This window comes from Nicotiana tabacum, chromosome 14 (genome assembly GCF_000715075.1).
Source record: "Nicotiana tabacum cultivar K326 chromosome 14, ASM71507v2, whole genome shotgun sequence".
Taxonomy (NCBI): Eukaryota; Viridiplantae; Streptophyta; class Magnoliopsida; order Solanales; family Solanaceae; genus Nicotiana; species Nicotiana tabacum.
In genome coordinates, this window is record NC_134093.1 from 1,935,260 (window position 1) to 1,953,647 (window position 18,388).

Sequence of the window (18,388 nt, forward strand, 5' to 3'; positions counted from 1 at the left end):
CATTCTATGTATTATACTTTCATCAAATGGCTGATAAAACAGAACCATTTCTAAGTGATAATAGAAAATTGAAGAGAAAAGCAGGATCATCTCTTGATGAAACAATAGAAAGTTGCATAGGTGAATTTGGATGGGCTCAATTTTTGCAAGCCATACTTGTCTCTCTTGCTTGGTTTTTTTATGCTCAACAAACATTTATCAGTGTTTTTACTGATGCACAACCATCTTGGCATTGCATTTCCTGCAATTCTTCTTCCTCCATTGACAACAATTTTTGTAATCTTCCAAAGGATGCATAGGCATGGGATTTACCAGCCCATATTTCAGTTGTTTCAGAGTGGTCTTTACAATGTCGTGGCTCGGTTATCGCCGGCCTTCCTGCTTCTTCCTTCTTCATGGGATGTCTTATAGGTACGAGACAGATCCTTCATTTAAATTTAATAGATTCGAAGTTTTGAGTTTTTCGGAAATTTTATTTAACTTTACTAATTTTTGTCTTAGAAGAATGATACTTCATCTGTTTCAGGTAGCAAGGTTCGGAGTACGAGGATTAAAATACTTAATTTTGGTATGAATTTGGATATAAAAAAATTGGAAATGATATTTTATATATTTTAAAAGTTCATTAAAAATGGAGTTCTATAAGTAATTAAATATATAAGAAAAAGTGGTCAATCAAGAACTTTTTGGACTTCCAAATACTAGTAATAATGCCGCATAAATTGGGAAGAGAGGGAGTATATTTTTCCATTTACTCTTAGTGATATGATATTATAACCACATAAATTTTATGATATATTTAAACTATAAGTTTCAAACTACTTTCTTTCTTAAATACTATGTTCAACCAAGTATATTCACTTAAAATGAAACAGATGGAGTAATATGTATACTACTCTTCAAGAAGTTCTGTCACTCCTAACCAGGGGCGAAGCTATGTATATCCAAGAGTGGTCGATTGAACACTCTTCGCCGAAAAATTATACTATATATAGGGTAAAATATTACTTGTTATTGATTAAAACCCAAACTTTGAATACCCTTGCACAGCTCATTCAAAATTTAAACACCTTTATTGAATTTTCTGGCTTTGCCACTGCTCCTAACTCTTAGGTCCGTCTTTGCTTACAGGAGGTTTCCTTCTCTCCACCTTAGCTGACTCGTCACTTGGACGAAAAAACATGTTGGTTTTGTCATGTCTTCTCATGTCCATTACTGGATCAATCACTGCTTTTTCCATCAATATTTGGATGTATTCATTCTTGAGGTTTCTTTCTGGATTTGGAAGAGCTACAATTGGCACTTGCGCACTTGTCTTGTCCACAGAGCTCGTGGGAAGACAATGGCGAGGCCAAGTTGGAATCATTGGCTTCCTCTGTTTCACTATGGGATTTATTTCATTACCAACTTTGGCATTTATAAACAGAGGTTCTACATGGAGAATTCTTTACCTTTGGACTTGTTTACCTACAATTTTATACTCATTCTTCGTCTATTTTATAGTACCTGAATCTCCTAGATGGCTTTATATCAGAGGAAACAAAGAGGGATTTGTCCAAACTTTGAAAAGCATTGCACCTCCAACAACAAGAAGCAGTTTAACCTTGAGTTTCTTCGGATCGTTCATTGAATTTGAAAATCAAAAAGTACTCAACAACAACACAGTTGATCTATATTCAGCTATCAGGATGTTGGTGGAAAGAAATTGGTCTTTTCGTCGACTAGTAACAGTGATGTGTGTTGGATTTGGTATTGGTATGACTTACTATGGTATGCCATTAGGTGTTGGAAGTTTAAATTTCAATCTCTACTTAAGCATTACATTGAATGCATTATCTGAATTGCCATCTTCCATCTTGATTCTTTTCCTTATTGGGAAACTTAGTAGGAAAGGTTCACTACTAGGATTTGCTATGCTAAGTGGAATTTGTAGCATAGGTTGTGTTATATTTGAGGGAGGAAAATTCAAAGAATTGCAAATAGTGATTGAATTGATTTCATATTTTAGCGCGTGTACAGCGTTTAGCATTCTATTGATCTACACGTTGGAACTTTTTCCGACGTGTGTGAGGAACTCGGCTGTGGCAATGGTGAGGCAAGCGATGGTTCTCGGCGGAGCCTTCAGTCCAATGCTCATAGCAATTGGAAGGAACAACAAATGGTATTCTTTTGGTGTGTTTGGTTTGAGCATAGTAATATGTGGTTGTTTTGTTGTGTGTTTACCAGAGACAAATGGCAGAACACTTAGTGATACCATGGATGAAGAGGAGGACAAGGAAAGAACATTTGTCTGTTGATGATTATAGTTTTTCGACAGTTATAAAGCACAACAAGAATAAATTTAAGTCCTAAGCATTATTGAATAACTGTTTTTCCTTTTATTTTATTTTTTGACAAGTATTCACATCTGACTGCAAAAGATCATTCTATCTCGAATATGCGGCAAAATAACTCATTATGTCTCCCTTACGTGCGAACCTGATTCTTTTTCATGGACAAATTAACACTTGAAAATTCTCTTTAATAATGGGTGGCGATCTCACTCGAACCTAAGACCTCTGTCTAGTTTAATATCATGTTGATTTTATCTTACGCCCATCTCATCTAAAGCTCAAAGCTTTTAGAGAGACCAAGCTTTTATTACTTGATTATTATGTCTTCACCATGACACACTCTTCTTTTTGTCTATTCTAAAAAGAATGATATGATCTTTTTATACTTAGAAATAATCTAACTTAAACTTCTTATTTTATTATTAATGATATAATTTTATAGTCATAAAAATATCATGACATGTTTAAAAATTAAGACTACAAGTTTTGAAACTCTTTCTTTCTTAAACTTTGTGCTCGATCAGCTATCAAGATGTTAGTGGGAAAAAATTGGGCTTTTCACCGATTAATTATGGTAATGTGTGTTGGTTTTGGCATTGTTATGGTATAGCATTAGCTGTTGAAAATTTAGCTTTTATTAATATCTACTTAACCAACACATTAAAGGCGTTGTCCGAATTGCCAGCTTCATTGGTAACATTTTTTCTAATTGGAAAATGTCACTTTGAGGATTTGCTATTCTAAGTGCAAATGACAATGAATACAACATAGGCTATGTGATAGTATTGTTGGGACCCACAGAGGTCACGTACTTATTGAATTATTTGCTAATTGCTATATTGTGCCCAATCATGATTTTACTTACGTATAATACCTCAATCTTTCTTGATATTTGTTGATGCATTATGTTATTTTTGTTCAGGATTATCTTTGTGATTCCTGAGAGCCCGAGAGACTAGAGAGGTTGAGGACTGAGTAAGGTTGAGGGCCTGTCGGTGAGGTAAGGATATTATGGAACGTGAGTTGTCTGTGCAGGATATTATAGCATGTGAGTTGTCCGTGCAGATTATGGCGCTTGGGCTGTAGGAACCCCTCCGGAGTCTGTACACACCCCTAGTGAGCGCGGGTACCCATTGAGTGTGAGTGTTGAGGGCTGAGAGCTGAGTGGTTGAGCTGTTGTGACGAGTTGAGTGATTGTTGCCCTGAGAGGTTGTACTTGCTTTTCATTTATTACACGAACTTGTTGCCCTGAGAGCTATCTGTCATTGTTGTGAAATACTCTGAAAGATTTTGATATCCGTATTACACGAACTTGAACTGTATAAAACTGGTTTGACTTAAACTGTTGGATTTGAAAGCATGTCTATTCTTTGCTGGAATTACTGGAAGTGAACTATAACTGGGTAGCTCGCCATTATCTTCAGTTCCTTAGTTACTATTGTTACTTGATGAGTTGGTTGTACTCATACTACACCCTGCACTTCGTGTACAGATCCAGGAGTTCCCGGACATAACAGGTGTTGATCATTTCGCGCAATTGATTTTCAGGAGATTTTCAGTAGCTGCCATGTTTCGCAGACCTTATTTCTCCTTCTCTATCTCCTTCTTTACTGTATTTGGTCTCAGACTATTATAGACCGTATTTTCTAGACTTGTATTCATCTTAGATGCTCATGTACTCAGTGACACCAGGTTTTGGGAGTGTTATATCAGAATTTGATAGTTTTTTGGTATTGTATTAAACATTATGTTTTCAAATTTAAAGAAAATCGTGGGTTATTGATGTTGTTGGCTTGCCTAGTACTGAGATAGGCACCATCTCGACAGGTTAGGATTTTGGGTCATGACATGTTGGTATCAGAGCCTAGGTTACATAAGTCTCACGAGTTATGAGCAGGTTTAGTGGAGTGTTTCGGATCGGTATGAAGATGTCTGTACTTATCTTCGAGAGGCTAATCAACCCTTAGGAAAATTTGACTTTCTTGTATTCTGTCGTGTGAATTTGTTGATTCTGAAAACTAAATTTCTGCTATTCTATTCTCCCACAGATGGTGAGGACACATCTTACCGGATCGGACGGTTAGCTACCAGTTAGGGCCGCGAGAGGTCGGGGATGTGGTAGAGGCCGAGGCCGAGGTAGAGGTCGAGGTGTAGCTCGTACCACAATTGGTCTAGCACCTGTAGTACCACCAGTTACTCCAGCTCAGGAGCAGATTTCGGATATAGCTGAGCTGACAGGATTAGCTCAGGCACCAGCTGTGCCCATTGAGATTCCAAGTCTTCAAGAGACTTTGGCCCAGATATTGGCAGCCCGCACTGGTCTTTCTCTGGTGGTTTCGACTCAAGCCGCACCTGCCACTTCTCAGGCCGGGGGAGGTACTCATACCCTATTGCCCATACTCTAGACCACGTAGTACAAGGACTTCAGATACCGAGGGCACTCCAGCCCAACCGGCTGCAGTTGCTCAGACCCCGGTAATTCCTGTTATGGCAGATAATGAGTAGAGGAGACTTAAGAGCTTTGAGAGGCTTCAACCTTCATCTTTTAGCGGTGCTGAGTCAGAGGATGCCTAGGGTTTTCTGGATAAGTGTCAGCGGATGCTTCGGACAGCGGGTATTCTGGAGACTAGTGGGGTCTCATTCACTACTTTTTAGTTTTCTAGGGCTGTCTTCAGATGGTGGGAGTCTTACGATAGGTGTAGGCCGGTCGGTGCAACACAATTTACTTGGCAACAGTTCTCCGGTCTATTCCTGGAGGAAGTTTGTGTCTCAGTCCCGTAGAGAGGAGCTGCGTAGGCAGTTTGAGCAGCTTCGTCAGGGTGATGTGTTCATGACACAATATGAGATGTGATTTTCAGAATTGGCCCATCATGCTATCTGGTTGATTCCTACAGACAAAGAAAGAATCAGGAGGTTCATAGATGGCCTCACTTTTCAGCTACGATTACTCATGACTAGAGAGAGAGTGTCTGGTGCTACTTTCGACTAGGTTGTTGAGATTTCTCGTCAGATTAAGATAGTTCACAGCCAGGAGCGGGTTGAGAGGGAGGCTAAGAGGCCTCGTGGTTTCAGTGATTTCAGCGGCGTTCCTTTAGGGGGGTTAGTTTTACCGTGGTAGGGGCCATTCTTACAGACACGCTCAGGCGGGTCATCCAGCTCATCGTGGTGCATTAGCTAGCCACGGTTCTTATAATGCTCACTCAGGCCAATCTTCATTCAGTGCACCACTAGCGCAGAGTTCTCATCATGCCTCGTTTGCTCAGGCTTTTACAGGTAATTCTTCGGGTTATCAGGAGCACCAGTTCCGTCAGAGGAGGGGTTGTTTCGAGTGCGGAGAATTGGGTCATTTCAAGAGAGATTGTCCTAGGTTGTTGAGTAGGGCTCCACAGCAGTGTTCTTGACCAACGACACCAGCACCAGTAGTTACACCACCCCCTAGCCATCTCGGGGTGGAGGTCAGGCAGCTAGGGGTCGCCCAAGAGGGGGAGGCCGATCAGGTGGCGGTCAAGCTTGATTCTATGATTTTCCTGATATGCCAGATGTTGTTGCCTCAGACGCAGTGATCACATGTATTGTTTCAGTGTGCCACAGAGAGGCTTCTATATTATTTGACCCTGGTTCCACTTATTCATATGTATCATCATATTTTGCTTATTATCTGGATATGCCCTATGAGACCTTAGTTTCACCGGTTTGTGTATCAACACCGGTGGACGATATTATTGCTATGGACCGTGTATATCGGTCGTGTGTGGTAGGTATTGGGGAACTGGCGACTAGAGTTGATCTCTTATTACTCGGTATGGTTGATTTCGATGTAATCCTGGGTATGGATTGGTTGTCTTCATGTCATTCTATTCTGTATTGTCACATAAAAATCATGACGTTGACGATGCCGGGGTTGCCAAAGGTTGAATGGAGAGGTTCTATAGATTTTGTCCGTAGTAGGGTAATTTCTTATTTGAAGGCCTAACGTATGGTTGGAAAGGGATGTCTATCATATTTGGCCTTTGTGAGAGATGTTGATGCTGATACTCCTATTAATGATTCAGTATCGGTCGTGCGAGACTTTTTGGATGTATTTCCTGCAGACCTGCCGGGTATGCCACCCGATAGGAATATTGATTTCAGTATTGACTTGCTGTAGGGAACTCAGCCCATTTATATTCCTCCATGTCGTATGGCACCGGCCGAATTAAAAGAATTGAAAGAGCAACTTCAGGAACTCCTTGAAAAGGGGTTTATTAAGCCTAGTGGGTTACCTTGGGGTGCACCAGTTCTGTTTGTCAAAAAGAAAGATGTTACTATGCGGATGTGCATTGATTATAGGCAGTTGAACAAAGTTACAATCAAGAATAAATATCCATTGTCGCGTATTGATGACTTATTCGACCAGCTTCAAGGAGCGAGGGTGTTCTCCAAAATTGATTTGAGATCTAGGTATCACCAGTTGAAAATTCAGGATTCGGATATTCTAAAGATGGCATTCAGAACTCGTTATGGCCACTACGAATTTCTTGTGATGTCTTTTGGGCTAACCAATGCCCCAACAACATTTATGCATTTGATGAATAGTGTGTTCCAGCCATATCATGATTTATTTGTCGTAGTATTTATTGATGATATTCTGGTGTACTCACGTATCCAGGAGGAGCATGCACAACACTTGGGTATTGTATTACAGAGGCTGAGAGAGGAGAAACTTTATGCCAAATTCTCTAAGTGTTAGTTTTGGCTTAGTTCGGTGGCATTCTTGGGACATATAGTGTCTAGTGAAGGAATTAAGGTGGATCCAAAGAAAATAGAGGCATTTCAGAATTGGCCCAGACCATCCTCAGTTAGTGAGATTAGGAGTTTTCTCGGCTTGGCCGATTATTATCATCGTTTCGTGGAAGGTTTCTCATCTATTGCATCGCCTATGACTAAATTGACCCATAAAGGTGCTCTGTTCAAGTGTTCGGATGAATGTGAATTGAGCTTTTAGAAGCTCAAAACAGCTTTGACTACAGCTCCAGTATTGGTGTTGACTACAAGTTCAGAGTCTTATACTGTGTATTGTGACGCATCGCGTATTGGTCTCAGCGTAGTGCTGATGCTTGACGGTAGGGTGATCGCCTATGCGTCCAGACAGTTAAAGGACATGAGAAGAATTATCTAGTCCACGATTTTGAGTTAGCATCTATTGTTCATGCCTTGAAATTTAGCGGCATTACTTGTACGGTGTCCAGTGTGAGGTATATACCGATCATCGGAGTCTACAACATTTGTTTAAACAGAAGGATCGTAACTTGCGGTAGCGAAGGTGGTTGGAGTTGCTTAAGGATTATGATATCACTATTCTCTATTATCCCGGAAAGGCCAATGTGGTGGCCGATGCCTTGAGTCGTAAGGCAGAGAGCTTGGGCAGCTTAGCATATTTACCGGTAGCAGAGAGGCCTTTAGCCTTGGATGTTTAGGCCTTGGCTAATCAGTTTGATAGATTGGATGTTTCCGAGCCGAATCGGGTTTTGGCATGTGTGGTTTCTCGGACTTCTTTATATGATCGTATCAGAGAGCGCCAGTATGATGATCCATATCTGCTTGTCCTTAAGGACACGGTTCAACACGGTGATGCCAAGGAAGTCACTATTGGAGATGACGGTGTATTACAGATGTAGGGCAGGCTATGTGTGCCTAATGTAGATGGTTTGCGCAAGCTGATTCTTCGGGAAGCTCATAGTTCGCGGTACTCTATTCATCCAGGTGCCGCAAAGATGTATCAGGATTTAATGCAGCACTATTAGTGGAGGCGAATGAAGAAAGATATAGTTGGGTTTGTAGCTCGGTGTCTGAATTGTCAACAAGTAAAGTATGAACATCATAGGCCAGGAGGATTGCTTCAGAGACTTGAAATTCCGGAGTGAAACTGGGAGCGTATTACTATGGACTTCGTAGTTGGGCTCCCACGGACCTTGAGAAAGTTTGATGTTGTTTGGGTGATTATAGATCGGCTAACAAAGTCCGCGCATTTTATTCCAGTTGGTACTAATTATTCTTCGGAGCGGTTGGATGGGATTTATATTCACGAGATCGTTCGCCTACACAGTGTACCGATGTCCATTATTTCATATCGAGGTACGCAGTTTACCTCACAGTTTTGGAGGGAAGTGCAGCGAGAATTGGGCACACAGGTTCAGTTGAGTACAACATTTCACCTTCAGACGGACGGACAGTACAAGCGCACTATTCAGGTATTGGAGGATATGCTACGCGTTTGTGTCATTAATTTTGGGGGTTCTTGGGATCAATTTCTGCCACTTGCTGAGTTTGCGTAAAATAATAGCTACCAGTCAAGCATTCAGATGGCTCCATATGAAGCTTTATATGGGAGATGGTGTCGATCTCTGGTGGGTTGGTTTGAGTCGGGTGAGGTTAGACTATTGGGTACTGACTTGCTTCAGGATGCTTTAGAGAAGGTCAAAGTAATTCAGGAACAGCTTCGCAAGGCACAGTCTAGACAGAAGAGTTATGCCGACAAGAAGGTTTGTGATGTTGTTCACATGGTTGGGGAGAAGGTTCTGCTCAAGATTTCACCCATAAAGGGTGTGTTGAGGTTCGGGAATAAAGGCAAGTTGAACCCTCGGTATATTGGGCCTTTTGAGATACTTAATAAAATTGGAGAGGTGGCTTATGAACATGCCTTGCCACCTAGTATTTTAGGTGTTCATCCAGTGTTCCATGTATCCATGCTCTGAAAGTATGTCAGGGATCCGTCTCACATTCTGGATTTCAGTACAGTACAGCTGGAGAGTAATTTGACTTATGATGTGGAGCAGGTGGCTATTTTAGACTAGCAGGTTCGAAAGTTGAGGTCAAAGAGCATAGCATCACTCATGGTATAGTGGAGAGGCCAGCCAGTCGGAGAAGCTACTTGGGAGGTTGCGCAGGAGATACAGAGCAAATATCCACACTTATTTGAGACTCCAGGAATTATTCTAAACCTGTTCGAGGATGAACGTTTGTTTAAGAGGGGAAGAATGTAGCGATACAGCCGTTCGTTTTGAATATTATAACCTCGTTCTCCCATTTACTACTCAATTTATGCTTTACAATTATTTTATGACTTATCGGGTTAGTTATTTCGGAGTTAAATGAGACACTTAGTCTCATAATTGAAATTTGTAAGATAGAAAAGTTGCCCGGATATGGACCTATGTGTAAACGACCTCGGATTCGAATTATGATAATTACAATAGCTTTGTATGGTGTTTTTGGACTTAGGAGCGTGTCCGGAAGAATTTTTGGAGGTCCGTAGAGGAATTAGGCTTGAAATGCCGAAAGTTAAATTTTTAAAAAGTTTGACCGGGGGCGACTTTTTGATATCGGGGTTGAAATCTGATTCTGAAAATTTTAATAGGTCTGTTATGTCATTTATGACTTGTGTGCAAAATTTGAGGTCAATCGGACGTGATTTGATAGGTTTCGGCGTTGTTTGTAGAAATGGAAAGTTTCAAAGTTCATTAGGCTTGAATCTACGTGTGATTCGTATTTTTAGTGTTGTTGGATGTGATTTGAAGACTTGACTAAGTTCGTATGATGTTTTAGGACTTGTTGGTATATTTGGTTGAGGTCCCGAGGGCCTCGGGTTAGTTTCGGATGGTTAACAGATCAAAAATTAGATTAAAATAGCTGTTGCAATTTCCTTCTGCTGCAAATTCCATCTCCCCAGAATAGAGCCCAAAAATAGAGCCCAGAATTTGTCAGAATCGATCCCAGCTCGAGCCCAGGGTCGAGGGCCATGATCGAAGGCAGGGTCGAAGACATGATCGAAGGCAAGGGTCGAGGGCCATAATCAAGGATCAGGATCGAGGCCTAGGATCGAGGACCTCGATCGAAGGCCAAGATCGAGGCAGAACTGAAGCTGTCTGGGAAGAATTATAAAACCAGGGACTTCGTCCCATTCGCCATTTTTGACAAATTAGAGCTTAAGGAGAGGCGAGTTTTGGTAGATTTTCAAGGAAAACTTGAGGTAAGTCCCTTGTGATCATTTCTACTCCATAATATTGAATTATCATCGAATAATTCGACTAGATTACATATTTTTGAGGTGTAAATCGGAGATTTGAACTTAGAAATTTTGAAATAAGATTTGTTGATTTGAGGGTCGAGTTGAGGTCGGAATTTGATAAAATTGGTATGGGTAGACTCGTGGTTGAATGGGCTTTCGGATTTTGTAACTTTTGTTGAGTTCCGAGAACTTGGCCCCATGGGCAATTTTTGAGCTAAATTCGAATTTTTATGGAAAATTAGCATTTTCTTATGGAATTAATTCCAATGAATTTTATTGACTGAAACAAATTATTTATGGCTAGATTCGAGGCGTTTGGAGGCCAATTCACGAGGAAAGGACATTGCAGAATAAGAATTGCACGGCTTGAGGTAAGTAACAGTTTTAAATCTGGTCCTGGGGGTATGAAACCCCGGATTTTGTGTCACGTGATTATTTTGGAGGTGACGCACATGCTAGGTGACGAGCGTGTGGGCGTGCACCGAGAGGATTGTGTCTTGGTCCGTCCCGTAGAAACTGTATAGTTGAATAATTTATTGTTTGCTATATGCTCTCTATGTGTTAAAAAAATTTGACTGTAAATTATTTTTAATTTCTATCTTGTGCTCAGTCATGATTTTACTTGCGTATCATACCTCGGTCATTATTGATATTTGTTGATGCATTATGCTATCTTTGTTTGGGCTGATCTTTGTGATTCCTGAAAGCCCGAGAGACTAGAGAGGATGAGGACTGAGTAAGGCCGAAGGCCTGCCGGTGAGGTAAGTATATTATGGCACGTGAGTTGTCCGTGCAGGATATGATAGCAAGTGAGTTGTCCGTGCAGATTATGGCGCTTGGGTTGTAGGAGCCCCTCGGGAGTCTGTACATACCCCCAGTGAGCGCGGGTACCCATTGAGTGTGAGTGCTGAGGGCTGAGAGCCGAGTGGTTGAGTTGTTGTGACGAGTTGAGTGATTGTTGCCCTGAGAGGCTGTACTTGCTTTTCATTTGTTTTTCCACTTAGTTGCTATCTGTCATTATAGTGAAATACTCTAAAAGGTTTTATATCCGGATTACACGAACTTGAACTGTATAAAACGGATTTGACTTAAATTGTTTGATTTGAAAGCATGTCTATTCTTTGCTGGAATTACTGGAAGTGAAATATAATTGTGTAGCTCGTCATTATCTTCAGTTCCTTAGTTACTATTGCTACTTGCTGAGTTGGTTGTACTCATACTACACCCTGCACTTCGTGAGCAGATCCAGACTTGTAATTAGTCTGGTCTCCTTGGGAGTGTACTCATACAGGTCCAGGTTGTACTCATACTATCCTTCTCTATCTCATTGTTTACTGTATTTGGTCTCAGACTATTATAGACCGTATTTTCCAGACTTGTATTCATATTAGATGCTCATGTACTCAGTGATACCAGGTTCTGGGAGTGTTATATCGGAATTTACTAGATTTTTGGTAATGTATTAAACATTATATTTTCAAATTTAAAGGAAATTATAGGTTATTGATGTTGTCGGCTTGCCTAGTACTGAGATAGGCGCCATTACGACAGGTTAGGATTTTGGGTCGTGACGATATTATTCTAACGTTGGCTTGCCTAGCAAGTGAAATATTAGGCGTCATCCCGGTCCCGAAGGTGGGAATTTCGGGTCGTGACAGTTGGTATCAGAGCACTAGGTTACATAGGTCTCACGAGTCACAAGCAAGCTTATTAGAGTCTGAAGGATCGGTACGGAGACGTCTGTACTTATCTCTCAGAGGCTATGAAGTTTAGGAACAATATCACTCCTTTCTTTTTTTGTCATGCGATTTTATTCTATCATTGATGATTGAACCATTCCACTATTATTTTCTCGCAGATAGTGAGAACATGTAATACCTCCACCGATGGACAGGGACCAGCACCCCCGGTGGCAACTATGGCCAGGGGTAGAGGTCGAGGCCGAGGTCGTTCTAGAGGCCAAGGCAGAGGTAGAGCTCAGTCTAGAGCTCGAGTAGCAACACCTATTGTAGAACCTCAGGCAGATCTTCACGAGGAGGTTCCAGTTCATACTGTACTAGTTGGACCAGTTCAGGTCCCGGAAGAATTCATAGCTACTCTAGTGCTTTAGGACGCTCTAGTCCGTTTGGTGAGTCTTATGGAGGGCGTGGCCCAGAACGGTACATTTCCAGTGGCTCCAGCCATCTCACAGGCTGGGGGAGGAGCACAAACTCCCACTACTCCCGCTCTGGAGCAGATGGCTCCCCAGAATCAGGCTCCAGTAGCCCCACCAGTTGAGGTAGTTCAGCCAACTGTTGCGGCGCAGACCGGTGATAGGACCGCCATGTCTTTTGAGGCCTTATTGAGACTGGATAAGTTTACTAAGCTATTTCCAGTTCACTTCAGTGGTACACCTTCTGAGGACCCACAGGATTATCTTGACCGCTGCCATGAGGTGCTACGGAACATGGGTATGGTTGAGACCAATGGGGTTGATTTTGCTGTATTTCAGATGACGGGTTCCGCTAAGAGGTGGTGGAGAGATTATACATTGACCAGACAGTTAGATCACCTGCACTTACCTGGGAGCAGTTCACTCAGCTATTTATGGAGAAGTTCCTTCCTATCACACTGAGAGTGGATTACCGCAAGCAATTTGAGCGTTTACAGCAGGGCAGTACGACTGCTACTCAGTATGAGTCCTGTATTGTGGATTTAGCCCATCATGCTCTCCTTTTACTACCTACTGAGGGAGAGAGAGTGAGGAGGTTTATTGAGGGACTCACTCACCCTATCAGGCTTCAGATAGACAAGGAAACCAAAAGTAAAATTTCCTTTCAGGCGGTTGCTAATGTCGCGAGAAGGATCAAGATGGTTCTTGCACAAGAGGGAGGGCAGAGGTCTGATAAGAGGCCTCAGTCAGTTTGGTGGTTTCAGTGGTGCCTCGTCTGGAGGAAGGGGTAATTTTGGTAGGGGTCATCCTCCTAGACTGTTTCATTCAGCGCTCCAGGCATCACATAGTGTTTCATGGAGTCACGGTTCTATTATGCCTTACTCTGGGCAGCCAGCATTTAGTGCACATTCAGCTCCTATCAGTGCACCACCACTCCAGAGTCACTATAGCGGTTATCCGACCCATTCGGGTCATTTTCAACTTCAGCAGCCACGGTATCAAGATGGGTGTTATGAGTGTGGGAACATTGGTCACATCAGGAGGTATTGCCCTAGGTTGGCGAGTAACAGATCTCGCCAGGATTCTCATGTCATCATACCAGCACCGATTATTTCACCGCCTGCTCAGACAGCTAGAGGTGGAGGTCAGGCCATTAGAGGTAGAGGTCAGGCCATTAGAGGTTGAGGTCAGGCCATTAGAGGTGGAGGTCAGACCGTTAGAGGTGGAGGCCAGCCAGTTAGAGGTTGTCCCATGGACGCAGTTCAGAGTGGTGGGGCTCAGCCCCAATTTTATGCTTTTCCAGTTAGGCCCGAGGCCGAGTCATCTGATGTAATCATAGGTATTATTCCAGTTTTCCATAGAGATGCTTCAGTTCTATTTGATCCAGGATCTACTTATTTCTATGTGTCCTCCTATTTTGCTTCATATTCGGTTGTGCCTTGTGATTCTCTGAGTGCTTCTGTGTGTATCTACACCGGTGGGAGACTCTGTTGTAGTAGATCATGTCTATCGTTCGTGTGTGGTTACTATTGGTATTCTTGAGACTAGTGTGGATCTTATACTTCTTGATATGGTAGATTTTGATGTCATCTTGGGTATGGATTGGTTGTCACCTTATCATGCTATATTGGATTGTCATGCCAAGAAAGTGACCCTAGCCATGCCAGGGTTACCTCGGTAAGAGTGGAAAGGAACTCTCGGTCATTCTATCAATAGGGTTATTTCTTATATGAAAGCTTGGCATATGGTCGAGAAAGGGTGTCTAGCCTATTTGGCTTATATTAGCGATCCAAGTGCGGATGTTCCTTCCATGGACTCAGTACCAGTTGTTCGTAAATTTCCAGAAGTATTTCTTACAGATCTGCCGGGGATGCCACCCGATAGAGATATTGACTTCTGTATTGATTTAGCTCCGGGCACTCAGCCCATTTCTATCCCACCATACCATATGGCCCCGCCGGAGTTGAAAGAATTGAAGGAGCAGTTATAAGACTTGCTTGATCAGGGATTCATTAGATCCAGTATCTCGCCCTGGGGTGCACCAGTATTATTTGTAAAGAAGAACGATGGTTTTATGCGGATGTGTATAGATTATCGGCAGGTGAATAAGGCCACTATCAAAAACAAATATATGCTGCCAAGAATTGATAACTTATTTGATCAGCTTCAGGGTGCCAAGGTATTTTCGAAGATCGATTTGAGGTCTGGTTACCATCAGTTGAAGATTAGGGCATCTGATGTCCCTAAGACAGCTTTTCGAACTCGATATGGGCATTACAAATTCCTAGTGATGTCATTTGGGTTGACAAACGCCCCAGTAGCATTTATGGATTTGATGAATTGGGTGTTCAAGCCCTATTTGGATTCTTTTGTGGTTGTATTCATTGATGATATCTTGATTTATTCCAGCAGTCGAGAGGAACATGAGCAGCATCTTCGGAGTATGCTTCGGACTTTGAAAAATAATCAATTATATGCTATATTTTCAAAATGCGAGTTTTGGTTAAGCTCGATTGCCTTTTGGGGGCATGTTGTATCGGTAGAAGGCATAAAGGTGGACCCTAAGAAGATCCGAAGTTTCCTGGGTTTAGCAGGTTACTATCGTCGGTTCGTGGAAGGGTTTTCATCTATAGCAAGCCCATTGACCAGACTAACCCAGAAAGGTGTCCCATTCAGATGGTCAGACGAGTGTGAGTTGAGCTTTCAGAAGCTCAAGACTACTTTGACTACGGTGCCAGTGTTGGTATTACCCACAGGTTCAGGATCGTATACGGTATATTATAATGCATATCACATTGGGCTTGGTGCAGTATTTATGCAAGATGGCAGGGTGATTGCATATGTGTCGCAGTAGTTAAAAGTTCACGAGAAGAATTATCCTGTTCATGACTTAGAATTGGTAGCCATTGTTCATGCGCTAAAGATTTGGAGGCATTACCTCTACGGTGTCTCGTGTGAGGTATTTAATTATCATCGTAGCCTTCAGTATCTGTTCAAACAAAAATATCTTAATTTGAGGCAGAGAAGATGGTTCAAGTTGTTGAAAGACTATGATATCACCATTTTGTATCACCTCGGAAAGGCCAATGTGGTGGTCGATGCTTTAAGTAGAAAGGTTGTGAGTATAGGCAGTCTTGCATAAATGTTGGTTGGTGAGAGGCCATTAGCTGCAAATATTCAGACGTTGGCTAATTAGTTCGTGAGGTTAGATGTTTCGGAACCCAATCGGGTTCTAGCTTGCACATTCACTCGATCTTCTTTATATGAGTGCATTAGAGAGCATCAATATGATGATCCTCATTTGCTTGTCCTTAAGGACAAGGTGCAGTACGATGATGACAAACAGGTTGTTGTGGGGGAAGATGGAGTTCTGCGAATGCAGGGTCATATTTGTGTGCCTAATGTTGACGGGCTTCGTGAATTACTTCTTGAAGAGGCACACAGTTCCAGGTATTCTATTCATCCAGGAGCCGCCAAAATGTATCAAGATTTACGACAACATTACTGGTGGAGGATAATGAAGAAGGATATAGTTGCATATGTATCTTGGTGTCTAAGTTGTCAGCAAGTCAAGTATGAGCATCATAGACCTGGTGGTTTGCTTTAGAAGTTAGAAATTCCTGAGTGGAAGTGGGAGCATATCACTATGGATTTTGTTGTTGGGCTCCCACAGACTCATAGAAAATTTGACGCAATTTGGGTCATTGTGGACAGGTAGACCAAGTCAGCACATTTCATTCCAGTGGCAGTTACCTATTCTTCAGAGCGGTTAGCTGAAATTTACATTTGTGAGATTGTCCGCCTACACGGTGTGCTCGTGTCTATTATTTTAGATCAAGATACGCAATTTACCTCACACTTCTGGAGGGATGTACAACGTGAATTAGGCACGCGGGTTGAGTTGAGTACAACATTTCGTCCACAGACAGACGGACAATCAGAGGGCACTATTCAGATATTGGAAGATATGCTTCGCGCTTGTGTTATAGACTTTGGAGGTTCTTGGGATCAGTTCTTTCCACTTGCAAAGTTTGCTTATAATAATAGCTACCTGTCGAACATTCAGATGGCTCCATATGAGGCATTATACGGAAGGCGATGCCATTCGCCAGTTGGCTGGTTTGAATCGGGAGAGGCTCGGTTGTTGGGTACCGATTTGGTACAGGATGCCTTGGATAAGGTCAAGACTATTCAGGATCGACTTCGCACAACTCAGTCTAGGCAAAAGAGTTATGCCGACCATAAAGTTTGTGATATTGCATTCATGGTTGGAGAAAGAATATTACTCTAGGTTTCACTTATGAAAGGTTTAATGAGGTTCGAAAAGAAGGGCAAGTTGAGCCCTAGGTATATTGGACCCTTTGAAATTGTTGAAAGGGTGGGTGAAGTAGCCTACAATCTTGCATTACCACCTAGTTTATCAGCGGCTCATCCGGTGTTCCATGTGTCTATGCTCCGAAAATATTATGGTGATCTATCTCGTGTGTTAGATTTCAGCTCTGTCCAATTGGACAAGGATTTGACTTATGAGAACGAACCGGTAGCTATTCTAGCCCGACAGGTCCGACAATTGAGGTCTAAGAGTTATCCTTCAGTTCAGGTGTACTGGAGAGGTCAACCGGTAGAGGAATCTACCTAGGAGTCCGAGTCGGACATGCAGAGTAAATATCCACACTTATTCACCAGCTCAGGTACGTTTTCTAACTTTGTTCGAGGACGAACGTTTCTTTTAGAGGTGGAGAATGTGATGACCCAAAATATCATCTTTAAATTTAATAATTAATTATGTGTTCTAAAACCTTGAAAAGCACTATTTATCATTCCTCGACTTACGTGCACAGTCCGTATAATTTTTCGGAAAAGTTTTGTGTGAAAAATGGATTAAAATATGAAATAGAGCTTTAAAACTCAACTGAATTGACTTTGGTTAACATTATGAGCAAACAGACTCAAATTAGTATTTTGATAGTTCCGATAGGTCTGTATCCTGATTTGGGACTTGGGCGTATGCCCGGAATCGAATTCCGAGGTCCCTAGCCCGAGATATGGAATTTTGATGAAAACTAAAAAGTTTGAAAGCTTAATGATTTTTTAAGAATTTATTGATGTTGGATTTATTGACACCGGGTCCTTATTTTGGTTCCGGAGCCCGGTATAGGTCCACTATAATATCTATGACTTGTTTGCCGAATTTGGTGAGAAACGGAATTGATTTGACGTGATTCGGACATCCGGTTGTGAAAATATAAGTTTTGAAGTTTTCTTGAAAATTTTCTTTGATTTGGTGTCCGATTCGTAGTTCTAGGTGTTATTTTGGCGATTTGATCGCGCGAGCAAGTTTGTATGATATTTTTGGACTTGTGTGCATGTTTGGTTCGGATAGCCTACGGACCATTTGAACTTTGAAAACAATCTGGTATTTCCCAGTTTTGGTTTCCTTAATCGCAATCGCGTGACTTCATTGGCGATCGCGAAGGCTTGTTGAGCACTGATGAAAATTTGTACTATGTGATTGTATAGTATTGTATGCGATCGCATAGTTGGAAAAGTTAAGGCACCGCGAACGCGTGGGCAAAGTCGCGTTCGCGAAGAAGGAATGAGGCAGAAACGGAAGCACCAAATTTATGCTACGCGATTGCACAAGTCAGTACGCGATCGCATAAGGTTGGGAAAATGTTCTCTGCAGTCGCATGGCCATTTACGCAATCGCGTAGAGTTAATAAAATGGACAGCCAAAATATGCTTCGTGATCGCAAACAATTATCCGCGATTGCGAAGAGTAAAATGGACCTGGCAGAAGTTTTTCTACGCGATCGCGAACAAACCTCCGTGATCGCGATGAATAAAAATCTGAAA

At 41.9% G+C, this 18,388-nt stretch overlaps 1 protein-coding gene and 1 pseudogene across 1 annotated transcript; one reads left to right on the forward strand and one right to left on the reverse strand.

Annotated features, from left to right (window-relative positions):
- The window catches only part of LOC142169181 (bidirectional sugar transporter SWEET1-like), a 72,861-nt pseudogene that overhangs the window by 31,794 nt on the left and 22,679 nt on the right, over positions 1–18,388 (reverse strand).
- On the forward strand, positions 27–2,441 carry LOC107764342 (organic cation/carnitine transporter 3). The gene is given in 2 exon segments (XM_075230352.1): positions 27–411; positions 1,132–2,441. Coding segments are annotated over 2 exon segments (1,551 nt in total). The 3' UTR covers positions 2,298–2,441.